Below are 22,468 nucleotides of genomic sequence, written 5' to 3' on the forward strand. Positions count from 1 at the left end.
TTCTTATCTATTTATTAGTAGACAGTAAATGTATGTTCATATCTGTCAGTAAGTATCAGGCTAACTGGTTTTCATGTCAGCAGACTGAGAACTATGAGCAGAGAATACGTGAGCAACAGGAACAGCTGTCACTTCAACAAACTATTATTGACAAGCTAAAATCACAGTTACTTCTTGTGAATTCCAGTCGAGGTATGTTTGTGTAATTTTTGAACCTCTTAGAGAAAAGAAAGGTGAAAGTTGAATTTTTCTATTTTACTTTTCCATTGTCTCTCAGTAGTTGTGATATAATAAGTGTAGTATAGCTATATGTTATGTTCTTCTAAATGAATACTTGCAGAATGTGGGGGAATGAACTCTCACATTATACTGTATGATAAGACTCTAGGTTAATAAAACTTCCATGAAGATACTTTGCCGCTAATAGCAAAAGTGTTTTCAAATGTCTATTTTTGAACTAAAACTTAGTTCAAAATTCCTAAGAATATGTCATAAGAAAATAATTCACAGGTGATAAAACTTGTGGGTAGCTTTTATTTTTTTTTATTATTTATGGCATGCCTGCATTTTCTAATTTGCCTGCAATAAGCATAGTTATATAAATAATTACATTAAACAAGAAAATATGATTTATATAAAAGTTTAAGTATTGATAAGGGAAAAATACAGAAAGTATATTTCTAGTTTTCTGAGTTCTACATGTTTTACCTCTGACCTTGGAAGAGTAAGGGTTTTTGTGTTTAGTGGGAAAGAAAATCTCTAAATGGCAATTTCTCAAGGTAACTGTTATCTAAATAATTTTTAAAGATTAAAGCTTAAAATCTGTTGTTTTAAAGTTTTTATTTAGTTTTTTTTTATTTTTACTTATTTAAGTGATACCAAAAGTAAAGGTTTTCTACTGATGGTCAAGAGGTTTTTGTCTTGCAGATAACAGTTATGACTGTGTTCCCCTGCTTGAAGATGGTGAAACAAGAAAGGATAATTTGACCTTTGATCAGCCACATGATAAAGTGAAATCTGGAATACCAAGAGAAAAACAGTCAAAGGTAGACGTCACTGTTAGACTAATTCCTGAAAGAAAATAAGAAATGAGAAAGTGGGTTCCACAGATTTCTCGAATTAGTCAGTATACTATTATAGTTTGGGTGGGTAGGACATGGGTAGGAAGTGGACAAGATTCTTTTCAACCCTAACATTCCTTCTGCAAAAAAGAAGCGTTTCAATGCTGATATACAATACATCTTTCTCATTTTATTTTCCTGAGGTGATCGACTGTTGGAATTCTAAACAGAAGTTCAGTGTATACAAACATATGATAGATAGGTTACTAAATAGAAAAACTGTTTTCAAGTAAATTAAAGGCTTATATTTAATATTTCCTAATGTTTTTTTTCTGTATCACAGGCATTTAACAAAGCATAAAAGTTTAAGGTAGATAGTAAGATACAGGTGATACTAAATTAGAAAATAACTTTCTAATTTTTCTTCTATTTCACTGCTCAGTTTAAAAAAAGAAACTCTACCTAACAAACATAAGCAAAAGTCTTCTTCATTGAAGCAGTACAGAAATGCTTATATCTGCATGTAGACATATGCAAGGATGATCTTGCTACATTAGTTAGAAACAAGCTAAACATCCCATTAAGAGCAGAAAAGTGTATCTTTAGAAGCAGTTTAGAAAATTTAAATAAACCGGTTTATATCTTTCCTTCTAAATAAAGTAAGAGATTTTATTTAATTTGTCGGGACTTTTCAATTACTGATCCCTCAACTAAGACTATTTTAGTTATTATTTAACATCAAATCTGAGAAATCCAATTTTGAGATCTTTTTCAATAAACAAATATTTTAGAATGAGAAATTCTCTATAATATCTTTCACTTCTTTATTCTTTATTAGAAATGAGTTATTAAATGCTTCAGGATGAGGAGTATTAAGTATATTTTAAAAGCATCACAGGCATTATAGATTATTGGCAGTAAATAGAATAGGGTACAAAGATAAAGTGATAAGGTAGGGGAGAGGGCTGGTATTTAATTCACCATCTGACAAATGTTAATGAAAAGTAAAGGCATTTGGCAGAATTTAGTAGTAAATTCAGGAACTTGGATGTAATGGTAAAGTGAATGATAGACCATGGATTTAATCCCCAACACAAGAAAAAAATACACATTAAGTGAATTCAGCTTCCTGAATTCTGTCATGAGGGCTGGAGATGTAGCTCACTAGTAGAGCACAGCACTTGCCTAGCATGAGTTCAATCCCCACTATCACCAAAAACTAAAAATAAATAGTTCTATCATTAATCTGAAAGGAAACAAATATCATAGTCTATTATATTAAGAAAAAATTTTAAAATTCTATTATGAATATAAACTTTCCAAAGGAGAATAATAACTGAGCAGGGTTAAAAGAACCAAGAATCTGTTGCATGTTGTTACTAGTTCTTTTTTTTTTTTTTGTAACCAGTTTTAAAAATTGGAAATATTTGGCCAGGCTCAGTCTCAGTAGTGCATGCCTATAATCCCAGTGACTCAGGAGGCTGAGGCAGAAGGATTACAGGTTTGAGGCCAGCCTCAGCAATTTAAAGAGACCCTGTCTCAAAATAAAAAAATAAAAAGGGATAGGGTTGTAGCTCAGTGGTAAAGCACCCCTAGGTTCAATCAAAACAAATTGAAAATATTTGCAGATAAGAAATAAAATTATATAAAAATGCAAACCCTTATTCTTGACAAGCATTATTCATGTCTTGTTTGCAGGATAATATTTTCAGAAATAGTAACCTGTGTATATGATAGCAGTTAATTATTTTAAGTAACAAATTTTGTTCTTTAAATGTAAAATATTATTTTTAAATCATTTTTTAATATACTGCATCATTTTTATGATCTCAGAAATGAAATTTTTATGTTTGCTTCTGGGAGGTATTTCAGTTGATGAACTAAATACTATCTAGGTGTCTAAAGGTTTGACCAAAATTGTTTGCACTCATCGTTCTATCTGACTTTCTATCTGATTTTTATACAATATTCTAGAGTGTTTTGATGCAAGAAAATATTTAGGGAACAATAATAAGGACACAAAAGAATTTGGTGATATTGGTAAATTGTCTTTCTTCATTCAATAATTCTGACTTCTGGTTATATACCTGACATTGTCAACCATTGGAGAACAAGAAAATACTATCCCCATCTTCTTCCATAAAGTCTTGATAAGCAAAATTGACATTACTGAATATTGTAAAAGTATTTCAGATTCTAGAATCCAAAATATGAGGTAAACATAGTATTAGTTAATTTGAATGTTTAACTGTTTAAAGATATTATGTGTTCTTGTATCCAAATAGCTGATTTTGTGCTTCATTTCTGATTATATGTGTATGTGTATATTATATTACAAATGTACATATATTTCTAATTTATTCTTTATATATGTATTTGGTTTTTCTTCTGAGTTAATCAAAAGCTTAAAAATAGGATGAGTACAGTTGTTACTGAAAGATGCCAGTTAGACAGTTTGCAAATTTCTAATGCAGCTACATTGTGATTAGATCAGCAAATTAGGTAGCTTTGAGAAACAAGATTTTGTAGATTTAGTAAAAAAAATGATGTAGCTAGGGAGCTGTCATCAATACTAACATTAAGGAAATATGATATGCTATACCTGGCAATTGCAAATAAATATAGACACTCCGACGTATTTGAAGAAAGCTGATGTCTAAAAATTCACTTGTCAGTTACTTAGAGAAGTATTTATTGAACTTCTATGACCTAGCCTTGCTAGTCATTGACAGCAATATAAAAAAAGAGTAACAACATGCAAATTAAAGATTTAGAGACCCAAAGCAATTAGTAAGCATTATAAAACAATATGATAGGAAATTTAATCTTATATAATTTAATCCTATAACTTAATTCTGTCACATAATTAAGGCTAATATTACAAAATAAAATCCTAATTATAATTTTATGGCATTGATAAAAGATATGGAGGACCTTAATTTTAAAAATTAATATTCCTAGTGAGCTGAAGTTAGGCTTGAGCAGGGGCAGCTCAAAATTGAGTTCAAGTAGGGAAAAGGAAACAAAACCTTATCCCAGTGAGTTGACGGTAGGTTTGAGCAGAGGCTTGAATCTTAGTTTAGGAAAAAGAAGAAAAATTCTCCTTTAACTATTTTGGTTAGCATGCATGGATATGTACATAAACTTAAATTGTCTACAAGATTTTGATAGAAAAAGCATAATCTCTAGACAAGAACCAGAATTAGTCCAGACCATTTTGGATAACAGTTAGCATAAGCCAAAAGCTAAAACTGAAGGTTTTTAATAAGTTTCATTTATATATATAACCATTTAAAAAATATCATGGCTTCATAGGCATTTTCCTAGTGTGTTCCTTCAGTTATGTATCCTGGTTTTATCACACAGTGTGAACTTGAACCCTTTTCTGCTTTCTGGCCTTCAGTGATTTATAAAATTCTAGTCTCAGATTTGAATCTCAGATGGTATCCTCATCCTTGGGCTGTTCATATTTCTTATGCGCTGGACTTCTGAGACAACTTCCATTTAGGGATATCCATCTGAGTTTTGGGCCACCATTGCTTCTCTCAGCACACCTCAACGGAGTCACTTTTTTCTGTTGTGAGACTCTTAAACTATATTTATTTGTTAAAGTTGGCCCATCTTGTTCAGATTCCAGGTTTTATATACATTGTAAAAGCTTTAAAATAAAAATAGTATACAGGTATTTGATAAGTATGTTTTTCATCATTTGAACAAAGTTTAAAATTAGGCCTTTAATCAGGATATCTAACAACCAAGTGAATTCCCTAAGACAGTTAAATCTGATTCATATCATCTTAACACATTGTTCTGTATCCTTTTCTAAGAGAGGAACTTAAAATAATTTGACTGCTGAGGTTCATTACTCAACTTTTTTTTTAAAGTTTGTACATCCCTTTAATGCTCAATTTTTTTCTTTTCATCATGTATGAGACAGAAATAGCTCTCATACACATTATCTTAACCTGAGGCTTATAGAGAAATAGAGAAAAATGTGTTTTTTGGGAATAGCACCTCAGGATCCTTGGCTTCTCAGTCATATCTAATGTCCCATTTTCTCTAGTTTTGTTTCTAGAAACTGGATCAAATATACTCTTTTTTACATATAACACTTGTATATTATTTATTATTCATCTCTTTGTAGACTAGTTTTTTATTTATAGACTCAATAATTAGAAGAGAAAAATTATCTTCATCCAGTTATTTACTTACTAAAGATCAGAATTTGGGGTGTTTGGCTTTTTCTTCTTTTCTTTTCTTTGTTGGCAGTGCTCGAGATTGAATCCAAGATCTTTCCTAGCTAGGCAAGTGTTTTACCACTGAGCTATATCTCTAGTCTCCAGAGTTGTTGCTAAAGTGAAATATTAAAGATGAAAAAAAAATGTGATACCAAAGTATTTTAATATTTACATTGGAATTTCTCTTGTAGAAATTTTGTTTTCAAATCCAAATTATTAATTCATTTTAACCTTTTTCTGCTATTATATGTCTCTGTTTTTAATTCAGTAAATGATTTTAGGGTTTTTGCTTTATTATACTGGAAATAATTCTAGGAAAGAGAAAAAAGTGAGAAGTAGCATGTCACTTTTTAAATTTTTTTCCCTAACTTACATGCAAATTTGAGTGTCTCTGATGTGACTGGTTTTTCTCCCCTTATTTTCCCCTGTTGAACCCTTTCTCACAATTCCCTTTTTTTTTTTTAAACTCTTTTTCAAAGTTCACAAAATAAAGTTGGTATATTCTGTTCAGCCCTGATGCCTCTTGACCAAGGCATGAAAAGCTGTATGACAAAAATGCAGCCTCACATAAACAGTGTAGTTGGAAAGGGGAACCCTCTTTAGCAATTGGATATTTTTCTTTGATACTACACCAAAACTTGATAAGAAGTAGTTTATTAAATGTTAACTGCAGTCTGGTATCTAAAACCATGTCAATGAGGTAAGTTCTCTGCTACATTAAAAGCCATCGATCTTCCTTGTGCTTTGAATTTCTTTTACAACATTGTGAATTCGTCATTTGGAAAATACTGGTTTAGTGAGTTATACAGATTACAGATCTTCCAGGTGTCAACTTAGTTTATTGTATAATATTTAAAAATCACATTCAACATCATTACTGATCTCATTTGAAAAGTCTTCAAGCATTGGGCAGCTGTCAAGCTTACTGTGACAGGTACAAGTTTTCCAAAATTTTAATTTTCACTTGAAAGCCCAAATTTTATCATTGGCAACAAATTTTGTCACTTGTTTCCCTTAAAGTGACAGGCTAACTTCATTTACTTTTGAGAAAATGTCTGAATAACCATAGTCCACATGTCAGTCATTCTTTCAAGTGAAAATGGCATTCTATTAAAAAAGTGACTAGTTCACCTTGCAACTCAGAGAATTACACAAGTTCTCTTCCCCAAGACAACCATTGTACTTCAGTATGAAGCAGCATTTTTTGTGCATACTTCTTGTTTTGTCACACCAAATATTAAAAAGATGTTAACTTGAGATCAAAAGTCAATAAAAGTAATTTTGAGTTTTATTAAGAACAGTCTTAGGTGAAACCAACCTTTTCTGTTTCTGTATTTTTTTACTGAGTTTGTGGAATTAAAGAATACAGTGAATACAGTTGGATACCATGACCTTGGTAGTACTCTGGCATTGACAGTTTTATACACCATTGCTTTTGCAATGTAAATGATTTGTAAATGCCAAGTCAGTAAAAAATGCAAAAAAAACATTTTAATAGTATTAAGAAAGTAGTTAACCTCTTGAATGTGAGGATCCAGAACTTCATTTTACCCTACTTAAAAACTAGTAAGTTGTCAGTTATTCTTTTATGGATCCTGAATGGAAAGCATGGACTGGATCAGAGAAAAAGGACTTTATTAGTTACAGCACAACCAGCAAAAAGAACATCATATTTGCATTGTTCCCACCTTGGAATGACACACATGGTCCCAGATAGATGCATGCACATGCAGTGGGTTACAATGCAGTAGAGGAACCCTTCATTTTATAGCTAGAACTAAACTAGTTTGTTCTTTGTCCCAGGGTAATATTACCTCATCTTTCAAGTTTGCTCTCTGCAAGCACAACCCCAAGAAATGTCCAGGTAAAGATTAGTCAGAATCTTATGTTATTAATATGTGAAGCAAAAATGTGCAGAGACACTGAGGACCATCTCAGATATTCTTCTCCCACCATGCATCCCTTGATACAATCTTGGGACCTCCAGGGATCCTGAACTATATATTTTTAAACATTTTATACATTTATATATATGTATATTTTTAGTTGTTGGTGGACACAATTACTTTATTTTACTTTTATGTGGTGCTGAGGATCAAACCCAGGGCCTCACTTGTGCTAAGTGAGCACATTGCCACTGAGCCACAACCCCAGCCCCTGGACTATATTTTGAGAACCACTGGTTTAACTATAATTTCCTGTTAGAAAAATCATGTTGCCTTTTTCTCTGTAAGATATTTACTCTCACCCTACTGAAAAAAATGCACTAAGAACACCCTAGCATCTTCTCAGGGCCTTTATTTATGCAGAAGATTATAATGCTCACTTACCAGTTCTTTTCACATTTATTGGATAATTTATTGTTTTACACATTTATACTTTAAATTATGATACTTTAACTTACTAACAGTTACTTATTTGCATCTATTATATTAAATCCAGAGCAAGCTCTGAATTTTGACTAATCTGTTAAAAGACAGTGTGGAGGCTGGGAATGTAACTCCATAGTAGAGCACCTGCTTAGTATGCACAAGGCCCCAGATTTGACCTCAGCATCACCTACAAAAAAAGACAAGCTAAAACAGGTATCTGTCTGGTACATTTCCTAATATGTTCCGCAAAACCAGAGACCTATGAAATGCTGCATACTGTGTTCTCTGGTAATTTTTTAAAGCATGAGAATTATATGTAGAATCCAAAATCAGCAGTAAGAAAGCCACTTAGCTTTGTTTAACCACAGAATCTCTAACTAATGCTTTTCCCAGTGTTATATTTTAATATCTTCTTACTGGATTTGTAGTCCCTTCAAAAGCATTGCTAGAATTTGAGAGTGGGAGAAGACTCCTTTAATTTTTCAGTTGCACCTAATATGTTTCACTTTCTGAACTTTCTTTCTTGCTTAAACTTGTTATGTTATGAAAGTTGATTTTTTCCCTGGAATTTTTTTTTTTTTTTTTTTTTTTTGGCCAGTTAGTCATCTTTCCATTTCCTAGAATCATAATAAAACTATTATAAACTAGTTTCTACTCATTCCATGTCATTAACCTGTGATTTTTTTTTCTTCCCTGATCAGTCCCTTTTAGAAACACCATAATTCTAAAATGGGTATCTTGTTTTCTTCTGTTGTGTTTATCTATAGTAGTATGTTTTTTGCCTTCCCAACTCAGTTTCATATAAGTAATTCCATATCTGATATATTTGTCCACTGTCCTTTTATCCCTAAGGGTTTTCACTATTTAACATTAAGGACAGCACATTTCCCTCTACATTTCATCCTAATAATACCCAAGGGGCCACTGACTTGTCTATGTCCCTTAGTAAGAGCATCTGGACAATAGTACTGCTGCTGAATGGTCAAGAGGCCATTGTAGATCTCCTTGTTTTCCTTCTTACTGCTACTAATTGAATATTTTCCTCTCCCTCCTCTTTATCTGTGCTACAGCCTGAGAATCTTCATTGCTGCCCCCAGCTCTTGTTTCTTATGTTGCTCTAAGGATAAAATGACAACTTTTATATAAAGCTGAATCTAAAACTCCTTCCTACTTTTTGATAAATGTCCATTCCTTTTGAAATTGAAGATAAAGTTGGTGAGACCCTCAGTTTTGTTTTAAATTTTACTTTTTCAAGAATCTAATCTGTGTTTTAGGATTTCTCTTGCCCTGCATTATTGTTGTTGTTTTGTTTTTGTTTTTGTTTTCATTTTAATGCAAAAAAATGGCCTTACATTAAAGCAGAAATTAGAAGTATAAACCAGAGTTGAGGAAAGGGTTGTAATGTGGTTATATGTGTCTTAAAACTTGGTGTTCCTGGGCCAAGGATGTAGCTTGGTGGTAAAACACTTGCCTAGCATGTACAAGTCCCCAGTTCAGTCCCTATTACCACACACACACACTCAGTTCGGGAATAGACGCCAGAAGTAGTGAACGTAATGTACTGGACAGATTGAAATTTAAAATGACTATTAAGAGAGACTGGGCCTGACCGTAGAGCTGATATGAGAATAGATCATATAAAGATCATAAGAAAGATCACAAAGAAAGGTAGGAGAAGGGAAGAGCAACTTACCCAGATCTGAACCTTAGAGATTTGTCATATTATAATCTGGGAAGAAGAGGGACCAATGAAAATACCAAAACTTAGGAAGAAATGTCATGTAATTCTGGTAACCAAAAATAGTTTCAAGGAGGAGCTGGTTGGTCATGTAAAATGCTTCCAAATGAGATTCCAAATTATGCAGAATGAGAGCTTTAAAAAAAAAAAAAGTGTTAGATTAGTGTATAAAACATCTCTAGAAAATCATGGAGAAATCTCAGAAGAATGGAAGAATAAAAAACAATTTCGGAGTTAAACTTCCATTGTGGAGGGGTAAGCACCTAACAAACCCATTCTCTACGGATAACATTTACAAATCAGACAACATACAAGAAAACAACCACCTGAAGACTTTGGAAACCAAACTTGGCATATTTTTTGGAGGGGAGTAAAAAATGTGAATCAGGTAATTGACTAAGAATGAATTTCCAGTTTTCCACGCTTCTGTCCTGATAGTGGCCATAGCTGCAGTGAAGGGACAACAGGGCTCAAATTCCAGCAGAAAGCCAACTGTAATTCTTGCTAGAAGAACCAAGAAGGAGAATGAAACCAGAGTAACCATGGTCACTAGAAAGTGAAGGAAGGAATGAAGCCCAGAGAAAGAGAACCCTAAATTCTGTTTAAACTCATTCCAAACATCTGGCTCCCCCAGAGTTAACAAGACTAACTGTAGTTAAGGTTAAAGGTCTGATCTGAATTGCTGCTCACCATAGAAGTGAGTTTGGAGTCAACTAACCAAGTTTTTTGATTATAAAAACAAACATACCTATACCATCAGCATAATGTAACATAATAATTACAGTGTTTAAGATATGATCTAAAATTACTCAATATATGAAGAACCCAGAAAATGTGACCCATTCACCAGGGAACAGATACCAATCCTGATAGAAATTGAAAGTATCAGGCAAGGTCTTTATCAGCTATTATATCTGTCCAATCCTTTATTTAAACAGATAGTTGAGTAAGAATAGAATTAACAGTAAGATACGCCATTTTTTGCTTTTTTTGTGTGACAGGCAGGTCTTAGAATCTTAGAGTTAGTTTGCCTTGGTGCAGTATGTAAATGTTACCATTCTTTGTTTCCCTTCTGGTGCTGGATAGCTAACTGTTAACACTTAGCTTCTCTAGCAGCCAACGACCATGGCTGAGTAAAGACAGGCAAAAAGACTTATGTTCCAGTCAAAACTACTCCATGTGCTAGACTTCCAACAAATTATTTGATCTCTCCAAAGCAAGCTAAGTTTGTAAGCAAATTTTAAAATCATATTAAGTACTTAATCTGTGAGGTTATGTTGATTAAGTTAAATAATGCATGCAGATTGATTAATAATAGCTATTTTCAAGGAGATATCTTCTATTTATCAGGGTAATGGTATAACTTTAAATTTGTACTTATCTCTGGAAAGCAGTATGGAGATCCCTCAGAAAACTAAAAATGGAATCATCATATGACCCAGCTGTCCCATTCCTTGCTATTTATCCAAAAGAATTAAAATCATCATACTATAGTGACATAGATACTTCAGTAGCACAATTCATGAGAGCCAAATTATGGAACCAGCCCAAATGCCCATCAGTAGATGAATAGATTAAGAAAATGTGGTATATATATATATACAGTGGAGTTTTACTCAGTCATAAACAAGAAGAAAATAATGGCATTTGCCAGTAAATGGATAGAACATCATGCTAAATGAAATAAGCCAGATTCAGAAAATCAGTGTTGATCTTTTCTCTCACGTGGAAGCAAAGTAAGGAAAAGAAGATGGGGGTACTATTACAAATATATAGGGAAGTGCACTATTACAAATATATAGGGAAGATGAGTGGAGTAAAACATAGAGAATGGGAGGGAGGGCGAAAGGATAGGGAAAGGAAAATATTAAATGAATGCAACAAAATCATGTTATAATGCATATATAAACGTGCCAAAGGGATTTCACCTTTATGCATATGTAGAAAGTACCAGTCAGAAATAAATAAATGAGTGAAAGGAAGGTCAGTAGAGTAGAGGAAGGAATGGAGGCAGGGTGGAGGGGTGGAAAAGTGGGGGTAATAGGGATTGAAATCAAATTCCTTATGTGTATGATTTTATCAGAAGGAACCCAACTACTATGTATAACTGTAATGCTCTAATTAAAAAAAAAAATAATAATCTTTTGTGGTTAAAGAAAAAGATTTTCCCAAATCAGTTCTGTTTAAGCATAGTGTTTGGGGAAAAACAAAAGGAGTATGAGAAGCCTTACTTAAGTTGGTCACTTGAGTTATGCAATTTCTATGGAAAGCCATCCCCACAATCAATATCTAGCCCTTAAGAAAATAAATTCAAAATGATATATGCAGAAGGTACTTAGTACAAAGTGAAAGACTTAAAAAACATAATTTCAAAAGTATTAATCTGGGGCTGGGGATATAGCTCAGTTGGTAGAGTGTTTGCCTCGCAAGCACGAGGCCTTGGGTTCAAATCCCCAGCACCACCAAAAAAAAAAAAAAAGTATTAATCTTATTCCAAATTAATGTCAGAATTAAAATCATAATAATTGAGATAGTACTGGTAAAAGATTTTACCTTTTTTAAAAAGCATATTTTATTGTATCATTGAATTGGTAGAGATTTGGGGGATATATTAAATCAGAACTCTGTAAAAAACTTGGAAGTAATGGGGTGTTTAATTTTATTTTTATATTGTTTATTTTTTTGCCACTTCCTTCAGAACTCTGGGATGAATCCCATTTTGCCCTGGAGTTGTTCCCACACTGGCAGTGGGTTTGCCTAGCACACTGTGTCATGCAGAACAGATTTTGTTCCATGCAGAAGAGGATTTTGTTCCTCTTGCTTTGCTAGGTTTTCAGGAATGTTTAGGAGGGTGTGAGAACCAAAGATTTTGCCTGTCCATAAATTCTTATACATTAAATACAGTTTCTTGTATTTTTTTACCTTTTGTCTTCACTTATGTTACTATGCTTTTATATTTATTCTTATTAAATTTCCTTTCATAATGTCTTTCTAGTTCTGTTTTATACCTTAATCTTTTCCTTTTCTCATTCTCCTTAATCTAGCCAAATCCAATGCTTGACTTCACCATAGCACCTTACCTCAGTGTATATGTATATATAACTGGTAAGAAAATATTCAGCTTCAGTTTGGCCTTTATCATTTCATTCTCAAGTTTCAAAAATCTAGGTGATAAGTGAATCCTTACTTCCAGTTTATTTTTTCACTATTTATTTTAACTTTTCTGTAGTGAATTATATCAAACTAGTTATTTATACCCTAAGTGTTCTCAGTTTATATTTCCTTTACCAATCCATCCCTTATTACCTTGGCTTATTTCTTGGTTTACATTGTTTAAAGTAAGAGGATAGTTCTCTTTTTTGTTTTAAGCACATAATTCTGTTGAGTATCATCCAGAATCTAAATTTAAAAATTGACTGTGCTTAGTTGCCTGAGCCACCAATAAGTAAGTATTCCTTTTGCATTTAAGGATCCCAACTAAAGTTAAGAGAGAGTCTTTGATATGAGCTCTGGAATAAAGTGATATGCATTGCTATAGATAGAATATGTGCCATTGAGAACTTAACTTCTTTATTTAAAATTAGCCTCTTAAGGATGGGAAAGTAGCTCAGTGACACAGTGCTTGCCTAGCAGGCACAGGGTCTTGGGTTCATTCCCCAGCAATGTGAAAATAAGTAACTGTGGTCTTTTCAAGGTAAAGTTCTTTATATATGAGAAAATGTACATTATATTAATGAGTTTAGTCAAATCATTTTTAAAAGTTCCGTAAGTCAATATAATTTTACATTCACTTTTAGTAACAACTATAACAAAGAAAATGTAAGGGGAAATAAGCCTTTCTTTTTTTTAAGAGGTTGATATATACCAAACCCTGGAAGGCAACCCAAAACATTTTTTTCCTTGTAGTTTTGGGGATAAAACTCAGGGATTTGCACATGCTAGGCAAGTGGTCTTCCGCTGAGTCATATCCCCAGCTCATTTTCCTACTGTGTTTTCATTAACAATAAACCTGAAGTTGTGTGCAGTGGCACACACCTATAACCTGAGCAACTTGGGAAGGTGATGTGGGAAGATTGCAAGTTTGAGGCAAGGCTGGGAAACTTAGTGAGATCCTGTCTCAAAATAAAAATTTTTTAAAAGGGAGTAGGAGGATTGAAGATACAGCTCAGTGATAAAGCACCCTGGATTCAATCCCCAGTATCAAACAAACAAACCTGAGCCTGCATGGTGACATATGTGTAATCTCAGCTACTCAGAAGTCTGAGGCAAGAGGATCATAAGTTTAAGGCCAGCCTGGGCAACTTAGAGAGAACCTGTCTCAAAATAAAAACATAACTCAGTAGTAGAGAGCTTGCCTAGTATGCATGAGGCCTTCGATTCAATGCCCAGCGCAGCAAAAAAAAAAAAAAAAGTAAATATAGCAAAATGTTAGCTAGTCACTTTTCTCCTTTTAAATATCATTTCATATTAAACATTTATTTTATAATACTTAACATTGAAGTTTAAATTGATTTACACTAAATCAAAATTCTCTCAATTCACATAAGAGGAAATTTAAGGAAACATTTTACAACATCTTCCAACTGTTTCAGATGGGTTTATCTTAATGGATTTAGTTGAATGACTTATCCAGTGCCATACTGGAAGTGTATTTGACATGTAAAACTCATTTCAGTATTCATTCTACAAGATCCACATTTCCAAACTAGTACTTGGAACAGCTTATGATGTTAAGTATTTTGAGTTTTAGTATCTCAAAATAAATTCATTTGTTGAATGATTTAGTGCTTAAAATCTAAAATAATATTCAAAATTCTCTTGCATTCTTACTCAAAGTTAAAATAACCTCATCTTCCTGAAGTATAGGATCCACTTGGATAATATTTGAGAATAGAAAGAAAAAATTTATGATTTCCTTCTATTGTTTACTTATTCTGAGATGCTCACCAAACTGAGAAATCTTCATTAAGGAAGGTAACAGCATTGAAAAGAAAGTGAATTTCTAAAAAAAGTGTTCAAATCAACATTCACTTTATCAGTTCTAAATCCTTTGAAAAATAAATTATTGTCTTCAGAAAGTTGTATAAGACTGCTACAACAGAAAATAACATTAATATGCTGTACCCATGCTAAATAAACCCTACTTAAAACATCTGTCAGGAAACTGCTTGCCTGTTTTTTTTGGTTTGCGTTTTGGTTTTTTCCCAACTAGCTTTTTAAGAAGCCCTTTTTTGAAATTTTTTCTTGGATACCAGGTGCTCAAATTTTTCATTTGACATACATGAACAGATTAATTTGGTATGAATAATAGAAGGTGTGGTATTGCTCAGTATAACCAGTAATGTTTTTCTTAAGTAATAGAACAAAAGTAATAGTAAGTAGTTCTTTATCCCCAAGAAACTGAATTTAGCCTGGCATGGTGGCCCACGCCTGTAATCCCACAGCACGGGAGGCTGAAGCAGGAGGATCTCCAGTTCAAAGCCAGCCTCAATAATTTAGCAAGGACCTAAGTAACTCCGTGAGACCCTTTTTCTCTAAGTAAAATACAAAAAAGGGCTAAGGATGTGGCTCAGTGGTTAAGTGCCCCTGGATTCATTCCCCAGTACTAAAAAAGAAAAAACTGAATTTAGATACTTAATAGAAATTCCTAAGTGAGTCCTGCCTTTACCACCTGCCTGAACACCCAGGGCATCTTTTTGCAACAAATTCACCCACATTAGTTATCAAATCTAAACATCACAGAAGTAAGTTGGCACCAATTAATTTACTAAGCCAAACAAAAGTTTATTATTCTTTTCCAGGCTTTTCTTTCACCTCTCTCCATCTGCACTAGATTTTAATGATTCTTTAACTTCAGAAGCAATCATTCCTAGTTTCTGTCAAAATCAGAATTGGAACCTAGGATATTATCTTTACCACTTTATGTAATGCATCTTTAGTTTTAGGCTAAAATTACAAAGTAATTCCTTTTGGTTCTGTCTAGGTTCTAATAAAATATGGAGAATTTCTAATAGTAATTTTTCAAAGGAAGCCATTTCATTTAATATAAGCACTTTATTATAATTTAACATATAAAGTTGTCAATTATTTTTATTCTCCTAATATCTGCTTTGATTTTGTTGATGTAGATTTAGTAAAATAATCATTTTAAAAGTGTGTTTTGTTGTAGTATACTAAGTGAATGGCTAACTTTAAAATGTTATCTTTCTTCCTTGTCCATACTAAACTCTGTTAAGTGTTCTAATTCACTTAACACCAAAGAAAAACCTTGTCTGCCACTTTTGTCTTTTTTTTTTTTTTTTTTTGCTGTACTGGGGATCGAACTCAGGGCCTTGTGCTTGCAAGGCAAGCACTCTACCAGCTGAGCTATCTCCCCAGCCCCTTGTCTGCCACTTTTAAAGACAAACTATGATTGTGAAAATGTCTTCTGACTACTTTTATAAAATTCAATAAAGCAGTTTTAGTCCAGAAGGCATGACCTAAATGTTTACTAGACAAAGAGTATGTAGCAACAAAATGATCTTTATCTTACCTTAATATCGTGATATAATATATAAAATCACAAATTGTATTGCCAAGATTTTATTTTAACTAATTCTGCATGACTACAAAACAATACTCTATATATGGTATAGGGTATTCATTTAGGAAAAAGCTAGGAAATGAGAGCAATGAATATATAGCAGAATATGTTAATTTTAAGAAAAACAAACAAATCAAGTTCTTGTCTAAAAGAACAAGTAGGATTCCTCAAAGAAATCAAAAGCAAAATTAAAGGGAGACATAGTCAGGTGATCAAAACAATGAAGTAAAAATTGTCTTCTTACTAGGCAATAGTAACCTTAATTGAATAAGATCAAAAGTCACCAAAGATATGTCCTCGTTTGGATTTGAAGATTTGAATCTTAATTATACAGTTCGGACTGAATTATAATTTATAATTATATAATAGGAATTCTTCAAATCTCAGAATTTGTAAGTTCATAGCTTCAGAAAGTATACAAATTTCTACATACAGTTAAAGGTTTTTTTAAAAATCTGAACATAGATTATAGAGTATTAACATGTTCTTTAATGTTGACTTTTAAAGCTCAAAACAAATGTAATACCACTGTAAGCCACAGGGTGGGAGTGAAAGGCAAGAACTCATACTGAAGCAGCTTAAATATATTTTTACATGATCTTTATAAACCTTAAAAATGCTTGTTAAATAATAAGTAGCTATAGCTTGGATTTCTTTTTTCTCCCTCTATTACAGCTGCATTTCTTAGCAAAAAAACTTAAAACAAAGATTAATTAATATATATAGGCCATTATTAGTATTATCAAAAGGCATTACCACACAGAGGTTTTTTTTGTTTTGTTTCAGTTTCTAGTCATATGAAGTGCTTGGTGTCAGAGTAGCAATTTTGACCAATAATTGAATTTGTGAAATTCCTTGAATTACCAGTCCTGAAGATAGTAATTGAAAAAGTCACCAAAATGCTTCATGTTTTATACTTTCTATCTTTATTTTCATTTCTCCTTTATCTCATTTAAAGGAAAAAAATTCTATTGAACATCACAATCTATTATACATTTTGTATATATCTGTAAACTGATTCAATTTGTTTTTCAATGGAGAAGATAAATGTTCCTTTGTGTTTTCTGTTAACTGAGTCTCATTTGAGTTGGAAGCAATTTAAAGTGTGATCATTTTTGTATCTTTAAGGGAAGAAGACAAGAGGTTTCTTCTCCTAGAAAAGAAACTTCACCAAGGAGTCTTGGCATTCCTTTATTCCATGAAAGGTAGTTCTGTATCCTATTTTTGCCAGCTCTTAAAAATTATAAATATTGAAATACATAGTATTTTATACATATATATTTTTTAAATTTTATGAGTTATAAGAAAACAACTCCCTCTTTTAGAACTGGAAGGAACCAACCCAAAGCTCCTATATGTTATAATGACCTAAATAAGTCATATAGTTGAAAGCAGAGCTACATGTAAAAACTTAATTTTCTAAAGCTCTACTATTTCAATAGACTATGTATTATGACTACATTATTTTATATGGATGAATCCTATTGTGAACCTTATCAAAGTAAGGACAATTTCATAATTCTATTTGTGATGTTTATGGAGAAAAGAAAATACTTCAAAGTTAATATGTGAATAAACCAGCAGCAGTGTGATATGTGAATAAGTAGATAGTCTGGTCTGCACTACATTTATGTATTAGAACTTTTAATTTAGCACTTATTTTGTACCTGGTTCTCCAAACATTGGAGTTGCTTTTTGGGACATTTTCTACAAATTTAAAATAACTTTCACCATTTCATTAATTTTGTGATACATAAAACAGTGCTGTATAAATTTAATTGTGATAAAAAATATTTGAAGTTAGCTTACATTTTAAAATATTGAAATATTGTTTTTAGGGATAATATAGAGAAGACTTTCTGGGATCTCAAAGAAGAATTTCATAGAATATGCATGCTAGCAAAAGTGCAAAAGGACCACTTAAGCAAACTTAACATACCAGACACTGCAAGTGGTAAGATTTGATTTAACTTTCAGTTATTTTGATTTTTGTTGGTTGAAATTGAATTCTTTTTGAATGTAAAATATTTGTAAATGCTTCTTAAGTGCTAAGGATCTCCATCTTGCCCCACACCCACTTGTACTTGAATTATATGCTATTTTAAGTTCTTTAATATATTATATGATGTAATTATTGGCTTTTTTACCCCCTCTGTCTTCATTATATATGGTACTATATAGATTGAATTGAGTGACCTAATTACTAGTCAACTTGATTAGAAGTCCCATCTTAAAATAAACACAAAATAAAATATGTCCCTCAAAAGTTTTTAGTTGCTATTTGGGGGGCATATTGAACTTTAACTCATATGTTAGTAAGCCACCTTCAAGGAACAGTACCATATATGAGCTAAGTAAAGTTATAGCATCAGGTTTGTTTTTAACTTCTAACTGAAATTACATTGAACTCTATGGGTAGTTTCTGATCATTTGGTTCATGATTGAAAATGCAGTATACACATTTACTGAGGGCCATTTCTATTGGAGGCACAAAATACAAATTTAGTATTAAATTTAACTTAGAAGGCATATTATTTTATGTATATGTTACAGTATGTTTTTTAAAAGCTCCACCCTTTCCTACAATCCCAGACTGACTTCCTGGTGTTTGCTTCAGTAATTAAATATTAATAGCAAAATACCAGGGATTGAGTCTGGTAAAAAGCACTTTTGGATTGAGCCTGGTAACGAGCACTTCTGTAAACAAAAGAAAAGTAAACCAATCATTTGTAATGATAAATTCTCTTTTACCCTTGTGATTTGAGTTATTCTGCAGCTAATTACTAAGCGAAGTGATTTACAATTTTCACTCTGAACGATACTGCAGAAGTACCGACTAGCACTCCTTTAATTAAAGATCACATTCCATTTCTTATAACTCTTACAGCTAAGCTGTTTAAAAATCATATTATGGTCAAAGTTTACTTTTTACAACTACTACATTTTATTTTCAGAAAAACTATAGTGTAGTGAGGAAGAAACAAAACAATCTCTATAAATAGGCATAATTTGTTTCATCCCCTTACTTCCCCCTGTCTCCAAAAGAACTCTTAATTTCTCCATCTTAATTTTTGACATGGTCATAAGAAATTGATCTTTTGTACAGACTAAAGATACAGTGTCTGAAGAAAACATTTTTATTTAAAATATGCTAGCTATATGGAGATGTATCTAGAATTCATAAATATGCTTTGTGAACATCAACATCTTATCAAAACATTGTAATGGTGATATATTCTTTGTTACACAGAGAACATACCCCATTATCAATGGCTTAATACTTTGACCATTTCTAAATTGCACAGGTCTAAATCTGAGTATGTATCTGTCAACTAGAATACTGGGTGTTTAACTTCAATTTCTCTCCTTCTAAAACTGCTTCCTAACATTATTCTTATGCTTTATATTAGCTATGTCACAAATAATAGATACAACATTATTCTTGCAATATTTATTTTAGATCTTTTATGCTAGAGACTCCATTGAGGTCTTGTTTGGTCCAAATAAAAACCACAATATCAGATATTATGCCCTAAGAGCAAGATCAAAAGGAAGAAGAAAAAGGCATTAAAGATACCTATTTAGGATTTTCAAATATGTTTTCTACCTTGAATGAAAATATAGGGGAGGTATTCCATTATGATTTATGTAACATAGCTAGAAAAAAGTATATTTAACAGTATTGTCCCTGTTTTTTTTTGTTGTTGTTGTTAAAATTTGATTTGTACTTTAAAAGAACTGAAGATAATTCATTTTAAAATGATGAGTTAATAGAACTGTACATTTCCTGTTTATTACTTTATTTTTTCTATTCATCCACATATGGCAGTAGCCTTGTGAAAGGATAAAGATAGAAATGAATGTTTAAGCAAATATGTCTTCAGGAAAAATTACTGTTTGATTCAAAAGGAGTATCCTATTTCGTTGGCAATTAGAAAAGAAGACCATAGGATTAGAGATTACAATTAGTTAATTTTTTTGTCAGTATTCATGGTAATTACACTGAGAAGTAATCTAATGGATAGCCTATACTCAAAATTTGGAAATTTTTTGCATCTTACTTGCTTTCCTTGAAAAAAAAAAAAAGTATTCCTGAAGAAACTATTTGCTCACCTTAAAGTGGTTCTCTGTTATGGTGTCAGGCTGACAGATATTTTCATGCAACTCATTTGACTTTTAAGTTTTCTAAGCTTAGATTTCTAGTAGCCTTAGGAATCCTAGGTTTAAATCTCCTTTCAGTAGATATTTACTCTCATCACATGAACAGATTAACTCAAATTATTTTAATGTGTCTGAAGTTGCATACCAGCTAGTTGTGCTAAAAGAAAATATCTGCTTTATTACAGCTGTTACATTTCTCCATGTTTTCTTTGCAAGGGGGGATAGGTCAACTGCTAGGAAAGTAATTCCAAGCACATTTCTGTCAATTTGAGGACTCCTCTCTATATATAGAAACCAACATGTTCAATTTAGCATAATGGTTCCGAGTGAACACAGCTCGAGTAAAGACTGCTTGGGTTCCAGTGCCAGCTAATCCACTCACTAACTGTGTAGCCTTAGAATTAACCTCTCCATCTCCCAGTTTGTTCCCACATGAAAAAAAATGAATTGGGGATAATAATAGTGCCTACCTTGAGATTATTCTGAGTACTAAATGAATTAATATAAATGTAACAATTTTAACAGTGCTTGGCACATGAAAGGGCAATTAGTGTTAATAGAAATTGCCATTAGCAGCAACAGCAGATTCTAAAGCATTCACCCTGATCTTGTGAAGATCATTTGGTAAGTCTTTCCTCCTCCTCAGGTGTTGTAGAATTTGATTATTGTTTCCTAGAATTTCTTGCCACCCTCAAGTCTACTGCCAGGAAAAATGACTACTTGAGAGTTAATGGACTTCTTAAAAACCTCAGAGGTCAGAGAAGTCCAACTAAACAATCAGGCTTGCTCTTAATTACTGTACCAGTCCTAGTCACAGAGTATCCAGTAAAGTAGGTTATTATCTTAGACTCTGTGAAGAAAAGAATACAGATCCATTCAGAATTCATTATGGAGGGCATACTACGTGCCAGGCACAGAGCAGGATACTGGGCAGGTAAGTAGGGAACAGAACATAGGTTAGGCCCTCAAAAAAATCTACTTTAGTGGGAGAAAGAAAGGCATGCCTAGAAATATAACACACAGTGTTCAGTCCTCAGGGCATCTAAGAGTCACGGGAGAACCATCCAGAGAAACTAATGTCTAAGCCAGGATATGAAGAGCAATTAAGAGTTAGGCAAAGAGTAATGGGAAAGGACAGGGAACATATCGGGCAATTTGCACAGCATGTGCAAAGGTCCAAAGACAAGAGTATGATTATTTTGGAAAACTGCACAAAGTTCATTACATCTGGAGTATGAAGTAAAGCAGGTATGGTGAAAGGTAAGAATGGAAAGGTGACCAACGGGCCAATTTTGAATAGTTATATATGCCCCTTTAAGGACTAAGGAGTTGGAGAGCTTAATTTAGGAAGATAAAATGACAAGATTTGTACTTTAGAAAAACTACTCTGAGAAAGAGGATAGAAGGGAAAGTTGCAATGTAGAGAACAGTTTGGATATGAGACAACTTTAGAGGCATGGAAACATCTCAAAGGTTGTAATAATCCAATAAAAGGTGATAGTGTGGACTGAAGAGAAGTAGTAGGTATATGACAGGATGACTAAAGAAGTTAGTTGCATATCATATCCAAACACAAGATATCCGGTGTCAGAATGTGCTTTAGCAAAGGATAGGGAGGTGTCGTGAGACAAAAAGATCAGAGGAATACAGAGGAACTGACAGTTGTTAGATGGCTACTAACATGGATAGACACCTCACAAGGTGCTCTCTGCAACCTGTTCATTTAAACTCACATCATTGGTCAAATCTCCATTTGTGAATGTACAACCTCCCTGGTACAATCTTTTTTTAAAATGCTAATTTTTTAAATTTTTACTATTTATCCATTGAATAAGAATACTTACATTACCAACTTCACTGCCTTCTTAAAGTGACATTGTGGAACATAAGTTAACTTTTTCTAGTATCTGAGTATCATTAACATGGCGAGTGCTTTGATCATTTTTCTTTTTTATACTGCAAAATAAAACTTTTTGATCCTACGTTATTAGTAGTGCTTTCTGAGATCTTGCATCTGCATTTTTGTTTTTCTTGCCTCCCATGCTTTCAGCTCTTGATTTCTTGTCTACTTTAACAACTCACACCCCCTTTTAATTTGCTGTTTCAAACCATCTATGAGCTAAAGAAACATCAAGCTCATTTGAATAAATCTAAAGTGAGAGTAGAACTTAATTCATTTGTCTATGGAACTTGTATCTCTTGACTCCTCAGAAGTTCTTTCTTTCTACCTTTTGACTATGTCCTATGTAGCTGAATTTGTTGGATAAGTGGGTTTCTATTTAGAACTATATTAGCCCTGGTGCCTACCTGATATC

General features: G+C 32.7%; 1 protein-coding gene across 4 annotated transcripts in view; it reads left to right on the forward strand.

The window, feature by feature from the left end:
- Tank (TRAF family member associated NFKB activator) overlaps nucleotides 1-22,468 on the forward strand; it is a 72,052-nt gene that overhangs the window by 43,983 nt on the left and 5,601 nt on the right. For all 4 annotated transcript variants that reach the window (XM_047544906.1, XM_047544905.1, XM_047544908.1 and 1 more), the window contains exons 3-6: nucleotides 84-192; nucleotides 928-1,046; nucleotides 17,121-17,197; nucleotides 17,831-17,946. In XM_047544906.1, the coding sequence (XP_047400862.1) occupies nucleotides 84-192; nucleotides 928-1,046; nucleotides 17,121-17,197; nucleotides 17,831-17,946 (421 nt within the window). The remainder of the gene's footprint in view (nucleotides 1-83; nucleotides 193-927; nucleotides 1,047-17,120; nucleotides 17,198-17,830; nucleotides 17,947-22,468) is intronic.

The sequence above is a fragment of the Sciurus carolinensis genome, chromosome 3 (genome assembly GCF_902686445.1).
Source record: "Sciurus carolinensis chromosome 3, mSciCar1.2, whole genome shotgun sequence".
Lineage (NCBI taxonomy): Eukaryota > Metazoa > Chordata > Mammalia > Rodentia > Sciuridae > Sciurus > Sciurus carolinensis.